The sequence below is a fragment of the Mauremys mutica genome, chromosome 3 (genome assembly GCF_020497125.1).
Source record: "Mauremys mutica isolate MM-2020 ecotype Southern chromosome 3, ASM2049712v1, whole genome shotgun sequence".
Taxonomy (NCBI): Eukaryota; Metazoa; Chordata; order Testudines; family Geoemydidae; genus Mauremys; species Mauremys mutica.
The window spans coordinates 194,713,503-194,726,538 of record NC_059074.1 but is presented as its reverse complement, the minus strand read 5'-3'; the positions used below and the strand labels follow the sequence as shown (position 1 = coordinate 194,726,538).

The window sequence follows — 13,036 nt, the reverse complement described above, 5'->3', positions numbered from 1 at the left end:
GGACTGTGCTGCTCCATGATTGTCTTATTTCCTGTCTGTTTCTAGCTCAGCTACTCTCCCATCAATGATCAAGTGTATTGAAGAAAACAATGGAGTAGACAAGAGGATCAGTAGATTCATCCTTCCAATTGGGGCCACTGTGAACATGGATGGAGCTGCTATATTCCAGTGCGTGGCAGCTGTGTTTATTGCTCAGCTGAATAATGTTGACCTCAATGCTGGACAGATCTTTACTATTCTGTAAGTTGCTTGTGATTCAAACCACATCTCCCTGGCCCCCAAACACCATGCTAAGCCTGGGGTCTTTCTGTTTTTAAACACTAGTCATTATTTAATACTTAGCAGTTCAAATTCCAGACCTTCAGTTGCCAGTTTTGGTTGGACGTATTCCTGGAGATTTCATCACATGGCAGAATCTTTGATTCCTGGAGACTCCAGGGCAACCCAAACCAGACCTTTGAACTGCAGTCTGTAAATTGCTGTGGAACATATTATCCAACAATACAACAGGAGTCTTTCAAGCTTTATAAATCTCATTTTGACGTGTACTGGAATTTAGGGAGGTTTGATAGATTTGGAGATTAAAGGCTAGATCTGAATCTTAAATGGATGCTGAGCATCTCAAAAACACCATTTGTGCAGAACTCTTCCCTCCATCTCAAGCTCCCCTTTCCCTATCTCCTGGCCATCAAGCTAGGTAATTCCATGGCCTCTCCTATGCCCCTGCCCTCCATATCCTCCTTAACACTTTGTTCTCTTTTACCTTTCGTGTTCGGATACCAATAAGTCACTTCTTTCTTTACAACCAATCCAAACCCCGTCCTTTCCTTCCTGTCCTCACTGCTAATTACTGTGTTCCTCCCTGCCTCGATAATTTCCCACTTTGTCTACGGTAACTTCCCTTTCTCTGGCCTTTCCAGTGCCCAGGCCGCTGCCCTCCCGTCTACCCAGAATGCTGCCCTCGAGTTCGTCAGCCGCATGCAGCACTTTGACCACATTGCTCCCTTTGCGCTCCGTTTGGCAGCTCCACATCGCCTTCTGCGTCAGTTTCATACACCTTGCCCTCACGTGCCGGGTGCCTCTGCCCTGGCCTGTGTCCCATCCCTAGCTTTCAACAACTACCTTGTTGGGAGCCTTTACTCCGCCTATCATTTTGCATGTTCCTATTGTGCTCTCCTGTTTGTCTATCAATACTGCACCCATCCCTGTGCTAATCAAGCACCTTCTCCCGCAAGCACCCTCATTCTGGGCTGTCCCTTCCACACCTGACATAACCTATATACCATGAACTATCTTTTTCCTCCTTCAGATCCCTCCCCAAGACCCTCCAAAATCCCTCAGTGATCCCACAAATAATTTTTAACACCTCTAAGAGACCAACATTCTGTATCCCGCAGACATCCCTGGGCTATATTCTGGGTGCTCCGCTTCCTTCCAGCCATCCCTGTTCCTGTTATTTGCTTCCTTCCCTTGCTCTTTTGCCTGCATGTTGTCCATTTGGATCACTTACACTCCTCTGGGCAGGAACAGGTCTAATTCTGACTGCAAAGCATCCAGCACACTTTGATTGCTGTGATCATTTTTCATGTACATGGCAGAGATGCACCGTGATGCATGTTGCTCATCTGAAAATACACTGGTAGTATTCGCAGCAGAGTCATTACTTGGATAGCTAGTTTTGATTCTTGCAGAATAACAGCACTCAGCACCCAACAGTATTAATTTCTATTAGTGGACATCTGCAGAATACATGGCCCGATACGGAAGAATTTGTAGACAAAGAAGTTACATTTGCCCCCATCCTTTTGCTTTGGTTAAAATTGACACTGTAGGAAAATAGGCACCGTAACCATTGAATGAGCGTGTTAGTGAAACTGCACTAACTTGTGTTTGAAAACATTCTCAGTGTGACTGCCACTGCAGCCAGCGTTGGAGCGGCTGGAGTCCCAGCTGGAGGAGTTCTGACCATTGCTATTATCCTGGAGGCCATTGGACTTCCCACCAACGATCTATCCTTGATATTAGCAGTGGACTGGATTGTGTAAGTACTGTATAATATATATCATCTGCGGCTGCATATGTAATTGGAAGCACTGCACTGGGGGAACAAAAGCAATAGTCTAGAAAACAAAAACACAAATCAAACAGTTGAATATCGAGTTTACACTCACTCTCACTCTCTCTCTCTCTTCACCAGCAAAGGCCAAGAATAACATAAATAAGAACTGTGGGGCAGATCCTAAAGTACTTATTCAACTTGTACTTCATCTTTGCTGAGATGAAATTCCCGTTGATGCTAGTTCCCTTAAGAGGAATTATTTAGAGCTGTACAAAGGGTATAGGGGATAGAAGAAAAAGAGGACTGAGGCTGAATAATGGGGAAAGCTTCCTGAGCATTGGATTCATTAGGCAGTACAATGGTCTCCTTAGGAAAGCAGTACACACCCTGTTGCTTCAGACATTTAAAACTAGGGTAGACAGAGGCCTGGGAACAATCCTACATTGGTAGGAGAGTGGAGTCGGGGGACAAGCAGTGCTCGTAGGACAGAGCTGATATTGCTGCATGAACATGTTATTGGACAGGAGCAGTTTTCATCAGGAGTTTAGTTAGCTATTTTTGCACCTCTCCTTTCTTTGCTGTTGGAAAGAGCCAGATAAGGTCCAAATTCTGACCTTATTCAGTTCTGCTCAGTTCTTACCAAGACAAATCTCCCTTCTGAAATCAGGGGAGATTATCCCACAGCCTGACAGATCCCAGGGTGAAGAGTCTGATCCTGCTATTCAGATTCACTTTCTTCTCATGACTTCTAGATTGACCCTCCTGTACCGCCCTAAATAACTTCTCTCCCAGGGGGAAAGGTTAAAAGACTCCATTTGTATAGCTCAGTTAAGTGACATGGGGACCATCTGCGAATACCTGAGAGGCGTAGATAGCTCTCCTGTCACTTTAACTGAGCTGTCTAAAATGGGGCTCTGAGCCTTTTCCGTTCAACCAATCTCTTACGCCCTTTAATCATTGCTGTCCGCCTGCGAACTCCCCCCTTATAGCAGAGTTTTATCCACTGACTCTGAACCTCTCCTTGCCCCAGTGCCCAGGAAATTTATCAATCAATCTTAATAACCCAGAAAGCCTAACATTAAAGTACTTTAACACCGACCTTGCAGTGCTAGTGAAATAACAGGTTTAGAGTACGCTGACCTAGTCTGCAGTCAAGACCATTGGCTGGAGAAGGCTATTGAGGCAAATCCTTGGGCCAGGTTATTGTTGGATGCACAAGGCAAGGGAAAAGGGCAATAATCATTCTCCCTTCCCACCTCACCCCCCCCCACTTTGTCCTCATTGTGCAGGGCCAGGCATAGTCGCAGTCCCTGTGCTTCCTAGAGGCACTGGCCTAGTCACCTCGGGCACCAGCCACTTTAAAAGGGGTTGTGGGAGGAGGCAGAGCAGTGGCCCTAGCCCCCTCCCTCCACACGTGGCCACACATGACGCACCTTCCTGACGGGGGTGACAGTGGCTGCACCATCCTCTGTGGGCCTGGGAGCTGCAGGAGTTGTGCATAGGGCTTCCCAGTGCTCCATCTAGGTCTGGATGGCTCTGAACCCACTGTTCCTTGAGTACTAACCTGCGCTGTCTGTGTATCGCGTGCCTCCTCCACGCAGTCCCCTTCCCTTCATAGTACACCGCAGTGCATTGCTGTCAGTACTGCACGGGAAGCAGCCTGGTTGTTGCAGCTGATGTGATTATAATGATGAGGATGGTGGGGCGGGAGGGAAGTAACCTTGTGACTTATTTTATTGCAAAGCGTTGAATAAGCAAATAGTACCAAGTCACAAGTTAAGCACATGGTGAAATTAGTCCATGAGTAGACTGAGTGAGGTCCCAAAGCACAGAGGGAAGAAATGTGTCCGTTTTTAGCAGATAGCCGTCATTTTAATCCTCTCTCCCACTTGAGAGCTACAACGTGATCCAGAAACCTCCTTCCATTACACTGTAGCCTTGTCACATTCGCTTGTGGTGCATGGCCCACGGGCAGCAGGATGGGACATGGTGCCAAAGCTCAGACAGCAGCACTGGTGATGGTGCTTTGTGCCTGATTTCATACTCACCTGAACATCATCGGTTGGAAGGTCTGACTCAGGCTAGAACATCGCCAGGTTTCACTGCGCTTAGGGGAGCAAAGACAGCGAAACAATCCAGTGAAAGCTGGATGAAAAGCTGGGCCCGGTGGAACAGAGGCACTAATGAAAAGGAGCTCAGTGGGGGAGAAGGAAAGGCATGAACAGGGCCTGTCTGCATCCTGGAACAGGGCTCCCACATGTGCTCGCTGAGCTTTTGGGTGATGTGCAGACTCCAGGCTTCCCTTTAGTTAAAAACAAAGAGCCCAATTCATCCATATCCAAACTTGGCAGCCCGTCCCAGCTCTGTGATGGAAGACTAGCAGTGGGCCATGAGTGGCCATGCAGGGGACTCAAGGTCAGGAATGGAGTCAGGGCTCTGTCTTCCTGTGCTGGTGGGGACAGCTGTGGAGGGAGGGAAGTGGAAGCAGTGGGATAGTGGAGAAAGCACATCTGTCTTAGGGAAGATCCCTTGTGGGTGCCCCCCTGTCTAGAGGTGAAGTGTTACACTGGCAGCTGAAGAGGAAGCATAGAGATTGAGAACGGTCAACGCTAATAGTTGGAGCCACCCATAAAACACTCTATATTTCTATAATACTTAAACTATGATGATACCTATAGAGAACAGCTAATACCACTGTCAATCCATGAGTACGGTATTTCTTCTGTCTCCATTGACTTCTGTGGCATTACACCAGGGATGAATTTGGCCCTATATATTGAATTATCATAGAATCATAGAATATCAGGGTTGGAAGGGACCTCAGGAGGTCATCTAGTCCAACCCCCTGCTCACAGCAGGACCAATCCCCAACTAAATCAGCCCAGCCAGGGCTTTGTCAAGCCTGACCTTAAATACCTCTGAGGAAGGAGATTCCACCACCTCCCTAGATAACCCATTCCAGTGCTTCACCACCCTCCTAGTGAAAAAGTTTTTCCTAATATCCAACCTATACCTCCCCTACTGCAACTTGAGACCATTACTCCTTGTTCTGTCATCAGCTACCACTGAGAACAGTCTAGATCCATCCTCTTTGGAATCCCCTTTCAGGTAGCTGAAAGCAGCTATCAAATCCCCCCTCATTCTTCTCTTCTGCAGACTAAACAATCCCAGTTCCCTCAGCCTCTCCTCATAAGTCATGTGCTCCAGCCCCCAATCATTTGTAATGCTTAAGTTAAAAGGGTGCCTGTGTGCTTTTGCCATTGACCAGGGACCGAACCACCACTGTTGTGAACGTTGAAGGAGATGCCCTGGGAGCAGGTATCCTCCATTATCTGAATCAAAAAGAAAAGGCGGCTAAAGAGGAGGAGCTAAATGAAGTCAATGTAGAAGCGATTCCCAACTGCAAATCTGAAGGGGAAACATCACCTCTGGTAACACACAGGAACCAAGTCCCCACCCCAGCCAGCACTGCGGAGCCAGAGTCAAAAGAATCAGTACTGTGAACTCGGGGAAAACTTGCAAACAGGTGGACTGCTGCCTTGTTAACATGCTAGACCATTTACACTGCAGTTAGGAACTGGCTGTGTATTCACCTTTTGAGTTTCAGTGGCAATGATTTGAAGCTATAGACTTGTTAGGCGTGTGTCTATCTGTCTCTCCCTGGAGAGAGCAATCACTGCATTATGATGTTTCCTACAACACAGGTATGTCTGTGGTGTGTGTACATGCATACATGTGTATGACAACAGTACCAATAAGGATTCTTTTTTGGGGTTAAAAAGATATTTATTAGTAAAAGTCCATGGGGAGGGGAAAAGAGGCTAAACCGAGTTGTAGATGGAATTTGCACCACAAACAGGTCTGAGAACTAGGGGATCCCGAATGGCAGGGGAATGTTATGCAGGAGCCAGTACTTTCTCAGAAACACCTATTTAATAGTATCTAATGGGAAAATAGAAAGTGCATTTCTAACACACACACACCCTTGTCCTTTGTGCACACGTTACAGCAAATAAATGCTGAAGACCAGTCATTTTAAAATCCAAATTAATAGCTCGGGGGAATCTGATCTTCATTCTATTGCCAAGCAACTTTATCAAAACATCCCCAGGAAGCAGACATTGTGGCAGCGTTCTCACTCTATTCTCCTTTCTATTCTGCTTTCAGTGATAGAAATCAGCCCCGCAACTTTAAACTCTAAAATAACAAAGATTGAATGCAGACAAAAGATCTGCTTTGCTCCGTATTTAAAACTGACCAACCAATTTTAAGCCAGTTTTGGCAAAGTAATTACACTTCTATAGCAAGTTACAGTATAACTGCATCTACAAGAGAATTGTCTATAACAACCCTGAGTGACAAAGAATTCAGCTCTATGCACCTAAACACACACATGCATCTACTGCCGCTAGAAACTTGTTCATGTTACTTTAATGGCTCAAGTCAGACGTACTGGGACACATCCTTTTCCAAGCAACATTTCTCAGACGAGAAAGGAATATAAAAACTCAAAATGTGGAAACTGATGAAAAATCCAAAGCATTATCCCCTGGCTGCCCAGAGTAGGGACTACTGATGGCAGGAGAGGGGAAGGCATGTGGAATCCAGTGATTCCTGGTAATCATCCTGGCTCTTGGCACGGCTGTGCCTGCCCCTCTGCATGCTGCCCTGGTGTCCCTGTCCCTTTGAGCAGCATAGCCAGCTTGACAGAGGTGCCGCTGTTGGACCCCTTGTCTGCAGCAGTTCACTCTCATCGTGTCTGTTCTTACCACGGGAGGTGGAAGAACCCATAGACAAGGACTTAATGGGGCAAGTTTTAATTCCTACAGGGTCTTCTGCCTGAAATAGAACCAGCTGCTCCCTGACTTCCACGCTGCCCCCACAGGGCCAGAGCCACAGCTCATTGGAATCAATGGCCAGACTGCCACTGAGACAGGGCCTCAGGATGAACACTGTTCAAAGGGTGCAGCTTCCCCTTCCTCACAAGTCAATGCAGTGCATAGCCCCGGCTCCTCTCTGTGTGAGCCTCCCAGGCGTGGTTAGCATGATTATTGCTTGTGGAACAGAGGGGAGCAGTTGTGCTATTGTTGGCTGCTTGTCTCAGCAATGAACATTTACCCTAGGTAAAAAGTAATAATTCTCTCCCTTAGTCTTCCTTTACAAACTGCTACACAAGGTGTACACAGGGATCACAGCCCACACCAATGAAACGCAGCCACCTGTGAGGTGAAATGAATTGTGCACAGCAATGCTACACACATGCTTAAGATAGGAAGCGATGAATGAGTCAGTCAGCTCTGAAACTGCACATAGAATTTATTCTTTTGATTTAAACCCATGTTCTTAAAAAAAGAGCCCACGACACTCCTTGACTCGTTTTAAAAAATATAGTGGTATAAAGAGACTCCTTGCCGGACTCTCCTTTGCCCAATAACTAACGTGCTCACCGCCCAGCACCTAACAGTAATGTCACAATCTTACAATCCCCCGTAAGATTCCTCCCAGTTCCTCTCAGCTCAGGAACACAAAAGGGGCCTTACCACCTGTCCTGAAGGTCAACGCACTAGGGATATTTTGGACCAACGTGGGGTATGACTCTTAGATTGGCGGGCCCCTGGCAGAATACCCAGCCCCCCCTCTCTGCGGTGCCAACCCAGTTGTCCCTATTCCACAGTCCCAACTGTGGCAGCATAGCGTGTTCATTAGGTCCCAGGCCATTGAACGCCTTATAGGGCAAAGCGCATAGTTCAGATTCTGCACGGTACCTGATAGGTTGCCAGGGCCGATCCAAAAGCTGGGGTGTTATGTGTTCCCCACAGGATGTACCCTGTAACTAACGAGCTGTGGAATTCTGCACCAGCTTCAGTTTCTGGATAGATTTTAGATGGAGCCTCATGTAAAGCACATTGCATTAGTTACATTTTGGGAGCTAGGCTAATTACTGGAGCTGGAATTTAACCAAGGCCAACACTCCTGCTTGTGCAAAAAAGTGCCAGAGGATTTGTATGGACCACAAGATTGTTCAGGACCATTCTTCTTAATGTTCAAGAAATCTGGAATCTTGCAGGTAGCAAAACTATTTTAAGCTTGTGCAATGGGCCAGTCCTTTCATTATTCTAATGTAGCAAGAGACATCCAAGAGATTCCCTGGAAAATCACTTTCTCGGTGCCAGTCAAACTACATATTTCTTTTGATAATCCTTGTCATAAGTAATATTTCTCATTGTCTGCTCTTACACATGATGTTACTTGCCTTAAACACTGTGCAGTCCTATATGACGGCTTTGTCAGTTCCACTTGGGTGTTCCTTTTGTTTGTACTCTGAGGTGCATGTACAATGCAAAATTGTAATGGATCCAAGGTTATAGTATCTTTAATGCAAATGAGATTGTGCATTTTAGCATCTGTCCTTCTTGTAACGTGGGGCGTGATCCAAAATGCAATTAAGTTGATGAGAAACTTTCTGTTCACTTTACTTGACATTAAATCAGGTCCTTAAAATAACATCATTACAAAAAAAATTATATAAAAGGTCCTTGAAGCGTCTTCACTGTTCTTACTGTGTAGGACTGGCCTGGTATTCGGCTATAGTACTTATGATGCACCAGACCGTATTACACAAAGAACACCGTATTTCAGAGCACTTTACAGAAGCTGTGGCAAAGGGATTGCATGCTGGCAGACAAAGCAGCTGTTGTGTGCTCAGCAGCCAGGCCAGTAAAGCCAATCACATCTGTACTGCTGCCAGCACAGATCACCAGGATTTCTTTGTAATATTGATACGATCTGTAAACAATTCCAATTCCTTTGCATTAATGTGTATAATTGAGTTGTACAATTTCACTGGTCCCTTCCTCGATTTGTCTCCAGGCTGAAAACATGTTGAGTCAATTGATTTTCCTGCCATTAATATACCGGTTCCTTTGTATGAAATAAGTATTTTTTGGCCTTTGAATCAGAAGGGGCAATTGCTGTCCCTTCTCCCTGGAGCCAGTGTACTCCACAGGGGTTGAAAGATAGCCCTCCCCCAACAGACTCCAGGCTACTATGCATTTTCTGAGGTTGTGTCCTCCCTTTCCTGTGGCTGCACTCTCTAAGGGGAGGGAGCCAGGGACCAGGATCAGAACGCATAGTTTAGGTTCTAAGGCCCTCACTTAACCCTATTTAGCACTGGTGCGGATGCATGGATTTCATTAAGGTTACTACTGATTTATACCAGTGAGAGGGGAGGCAGAGAGGGACCATAGGTGGAATTAGAAGAACTACCAGGTTATCCACAGCTATCTCAGACTCTCTGGTTTAGTGGTGGGTTTCTCTGACACAAGACCATTGTTTTCTTGATATCACTCCTGGAAACGTTATTCCACAAAGCGATATTTCCACTGTATGACCTCACTATGCCAGTCAACCAGCCTATTCCAGCCAGCAACGCTCGTGCAAATACTGATTGCAGAGGTGGCTGGCACTTCTGAATGTGACATCAGAGAAGAGAGTGCCACATTGTTGTTCAGTGGGTAGAGGTTCTTTGGAGATTTCAAGTAACCTGCCTTTGCTTTGGGTAGGAGGCTACCTCTGTAATGGGAGGTATCTAAAGTTTCTTAGTTCGAACAGTCCAAGAAGTTATACAAACAGGAGTATTCTAGTCCTTCTTAGGATAGCAGGTGTCAGCATATAGGGACGTGTCGGTTTCACTCTGGTACTTTGAACATCGCTCAGGCTGTCAGTGTGAGGAGCAATCTTTGTATTGCAGGTCCAAAGTGCTGCTGTTTTTATTATAACATTGTAGTGTGGCCCTTTTCCCAATTCAGTCTTTGTCAGTTTGCTGTGATTCAGCTGTGGGATGTACTATGGGAGAGAAGGCTTCTGGTTCGGAGACACAGCCTGTGAGGGGCAGTGTGGGCTGGAGATGAGTATGGGATTGGTGGCCAGGAACCCCTGAGGTCTAGTCCCAGTTCTGCCATGTGACTCAAGTCACTTGACTTGTCTGACCCAGATTCTCATTTATACATAGGGCAGGTCGACACTAGAAGCAGGGGCAGCTCTAGCTTTGTTGCTGCCCCAAGCACGGCAGGCAGGCAGCCTTGGGGTGCTGGTGCCTGGGGCTGCCGCTGATTAGAAGCGCTACATTGGCACAACTTCACTGATGCAGCTGCTCCACTGTAGTGTGTCTGGTGAAGATGCTTTACAGGGCCGCCCAGAGGATTCAGGGGGCCTGGGGTCTTCGGCGGTGGGGGGCCCTGCTTCGGCGATAATTTGGCGGCGGGGAGGTCCTTCTGCCCCGGAGCGGAAGGACTCCCTCCCCTCCCCCCCACCAAAGACCCAGAGTGGAAGAAGCTCTGGGGCCCGGGCCCTTCAGAGTTTTCCGGGGCCCCCAAAGTGAGTGAAGGACCCCACTCCAGGGCCCCAAAAAACTCTCATGGGGGCCCCTACAGGGCCTGGGACCTGGGGCAAATTGCCCACTTGCCCCCCCTTCTGGGCGGCTCTGATGCTTTATGTCTATGGGAGAGCGCTCTCCCATGGGCAGTGTAACAGTCCGGTGCGGGGGCTCGGCCCTCTCAGGTGCGGCCGGGAGCCAGGCCGCCTCACTACACGGCTTAAGTCAGTGATCAGTCTCCGAAGGTCCAGGGGTTCCGCCCCTCAGGCCGGGGCTGAACAAACGGCAAGCAGTCAATAAAGCCCACGCCCTCCGTCAGGGCGGGGCAGCAAATAACAGTTCTAAGCTCAGACCCTCCGTCAGGGCTGAGCGGCACAGAGTCAATGAGATAAACCCAGGCCCTCAGTCAGGGCGGGGCAGCAAACAATAGTTCAAGGGGCTCAGGTCCTTGTAGCAGGAGCTGAGCAATAACAAAGTCAGGAAGCCCAGGCCCTCAGTCAGGGCGGGGCAGCAACACTGCAGTTCTAGGCTCAGATCCTTACAGCAGGGCTGAGCAGCACTAATAGTTCAGGGCTCAGGTCCTTGTAGCAGGAGCTGAGCTACAGCAATAACAAAGTCAGGGCTCAGATCCTTTTAGCAGGAGCTGAGCAACAGCAGGCAAGTGCAGGCTTCGATGCCGGAGCGCTGGTTGGAGGGGGAGGCTGCCACCCGTGAGTGGGGTGGCAGGGGGGACACAGGCCCACCCACTCCACTGTGTCCCAGCCCGGGGCCCTATTAGCGGCTATCACTGCCGCTGGTCAGTGGGGTCCTGATGCAACACACTGACATGGGCACCTCGGTGCCTACAGCCTGACAGGGGTCGGCTACCCCCGGGCTACACTCCATCTCCCCCTCTTCGGGTACCTGCTCATCTCTGGGGTCGGGCGCTGGGTCCCACACCATGGGCTCCTCGCCGTGCTGAGAGCCAGCTCACTCGGGCTGCTCCTCAGGACTCGGGTCGGGGGACGCTCCAACAGCTCCTCAAGGTACCGGGCTCGGGGCAGGCTCGGCCAGTCCTCCTCAGGGTACCGGGCTCGGGGCAGGCTCGGCCAGTCCTCCTCAGGGTACCTGGCTCGAGGAAGGCTCGGCCAGTCCTCCTCCGGGTACCTGGCTCGGGGGAGGCTCGGTCCGTCCACCTCCGGATACCTGGCTCGGGGAAGGCTCGGTCCGTCCACCTCCGGATACCTGGCTCGGGGAAGGCTCGGTCCGTCCACCTCCGGATACCTGGCTCGGGGAAGGTTCGGTCTAGCAGGAGCCCGGGCAGGAGCGTCTGTCCTCTCCGGCTGCCGGCTTGCAACTGATTGTTGGGGCCGGGCCTTTATACTTCCTGTCCTGCCCCTTGACTTCCGGGGGGCGGGGACAGGTGGTGGTGGCTCCGCCCACTGAGGTGGTTGTTCTGGTTCCTCTCTCTCAGGTGCGGCTGGGAGCCAGGCCGCCTCACTACAGGCACAATTATTCCACTTCTGTGAGAGGCGGAAGCTATGTCGGCGTCAGCGCTTAGGTCGCTGTCATCTGCATCGCTCGGGCGGGGTGTGTGCGTCTTTTTCACACTCCTGAGTGACATAAGTTACATCGACTCAAGGGGTAGTGTAGACCTGCCCTAAGACGTCTTTACAACAGTTTGGCACTGGGACTTCGATGGCTGTTTAAACTGCCAGCATGATGTAAAGAAGCCTTAGGGTAAAAAAGAGAATCTATCCCTCTCTCCTCATTTCCCTCTGTAAATGGAGACAGCACTAAGCCACACCTGGGTGTGGGTGTGAGTCGCTCTTGGTGCCTTGTGCCTCGGAAGCATTGCAAGGAGTGAGCCTGAAACACAATTTCAACACATGAAGTGCTCCAGTAGCCTCCTGATGCACAGTCTGCCAAGGCTTAGCGCTGTGAGAGAACGGCTCGGTCATCGTAAATGTCCATTTTCTAGAAAGGGGTGTGCCACGTATCCTTCCTTGTTCTGTGAAAACTAGTTCCTAGAAGAAGACAAGAGGAAAGAGAAGCAAAGTGGTTATAAACACTACACAAGCGAAGTGGTTATAAACACCACACACACACTTTGTGTATATGCTCTTTTTAAAAACATTTCCTGAAGCAAGAGTTTGGCTCCAAGGCTGCTTTGGTATAAATGCTAAAGCTAGAAGGTTGTTCAGTTTCCAGTGTAGAGTTTACAGTAGAAAGGGGGTTAAAAGTCTTTCTGCCTGGGTTGTGCAGTACCAAGCACAGTGCAGTCCTGGCTCCTAGGCCCTATAATATAATCATGTAACAGAAGGGGCTGGAGTCCCCAGACTGCTACCAAAAGGGCAGCTTGACACCTTCACTTCCCTCGGCAGCTGTCCCGCTTCATGTTCACATTCCCCCTACGCCCCCAAATGCCTCCCACACATGTATTATCTTTCCCAGTATTAACTCTTCTTCTTCGAGTGCTGTCCCTGTGGGTGCTCCACTCTAGGTGACGGTGCGTCCCGGCGCTGTCGATCGGAGATTTTCGGTAGCAGTGCCTGGTTGGGGCGCACGCACCCAGATGGTATCTCCCGTCTAGTTGTAATCTTCCTGAGTGCGTGCGCCCCACA

General features: G+C 49.0%; 1 protein-coding gene across 2 annotated transcripts in view; it reads left to right on the top strand.

Moving 5' to 3' along the window:
• Positions 1–5,884, top strand: part of SLC1A4 (solute carrier family 1 member 4) — a 55,753-nt gene extending 49,869 nt beyond the window's left edge. For both annotated transcript variants that reach the window (XM_045010220.1, XM_045010219.1), the window contains 3 exons: positions 46–240; positions 1,907–2,041; positions 5,328–5,884. In XM_045010220.1, the coding sequence (XP_044866155.1) occupies positions 46–240; positions 1,907–2,041; positions 5,328–5,562 (565 nt within the window). In that variant the 3' untranslated portion in view covers positions 5,563–5,884. The remainder of the gene's footprint in view (positions 1–45; positions 241–1,906; positions 2,042–5,327) is intronic.
• The last annotated feature ends 7,152 nt before the right edge of the window (positions 5,885–13,036 follow it).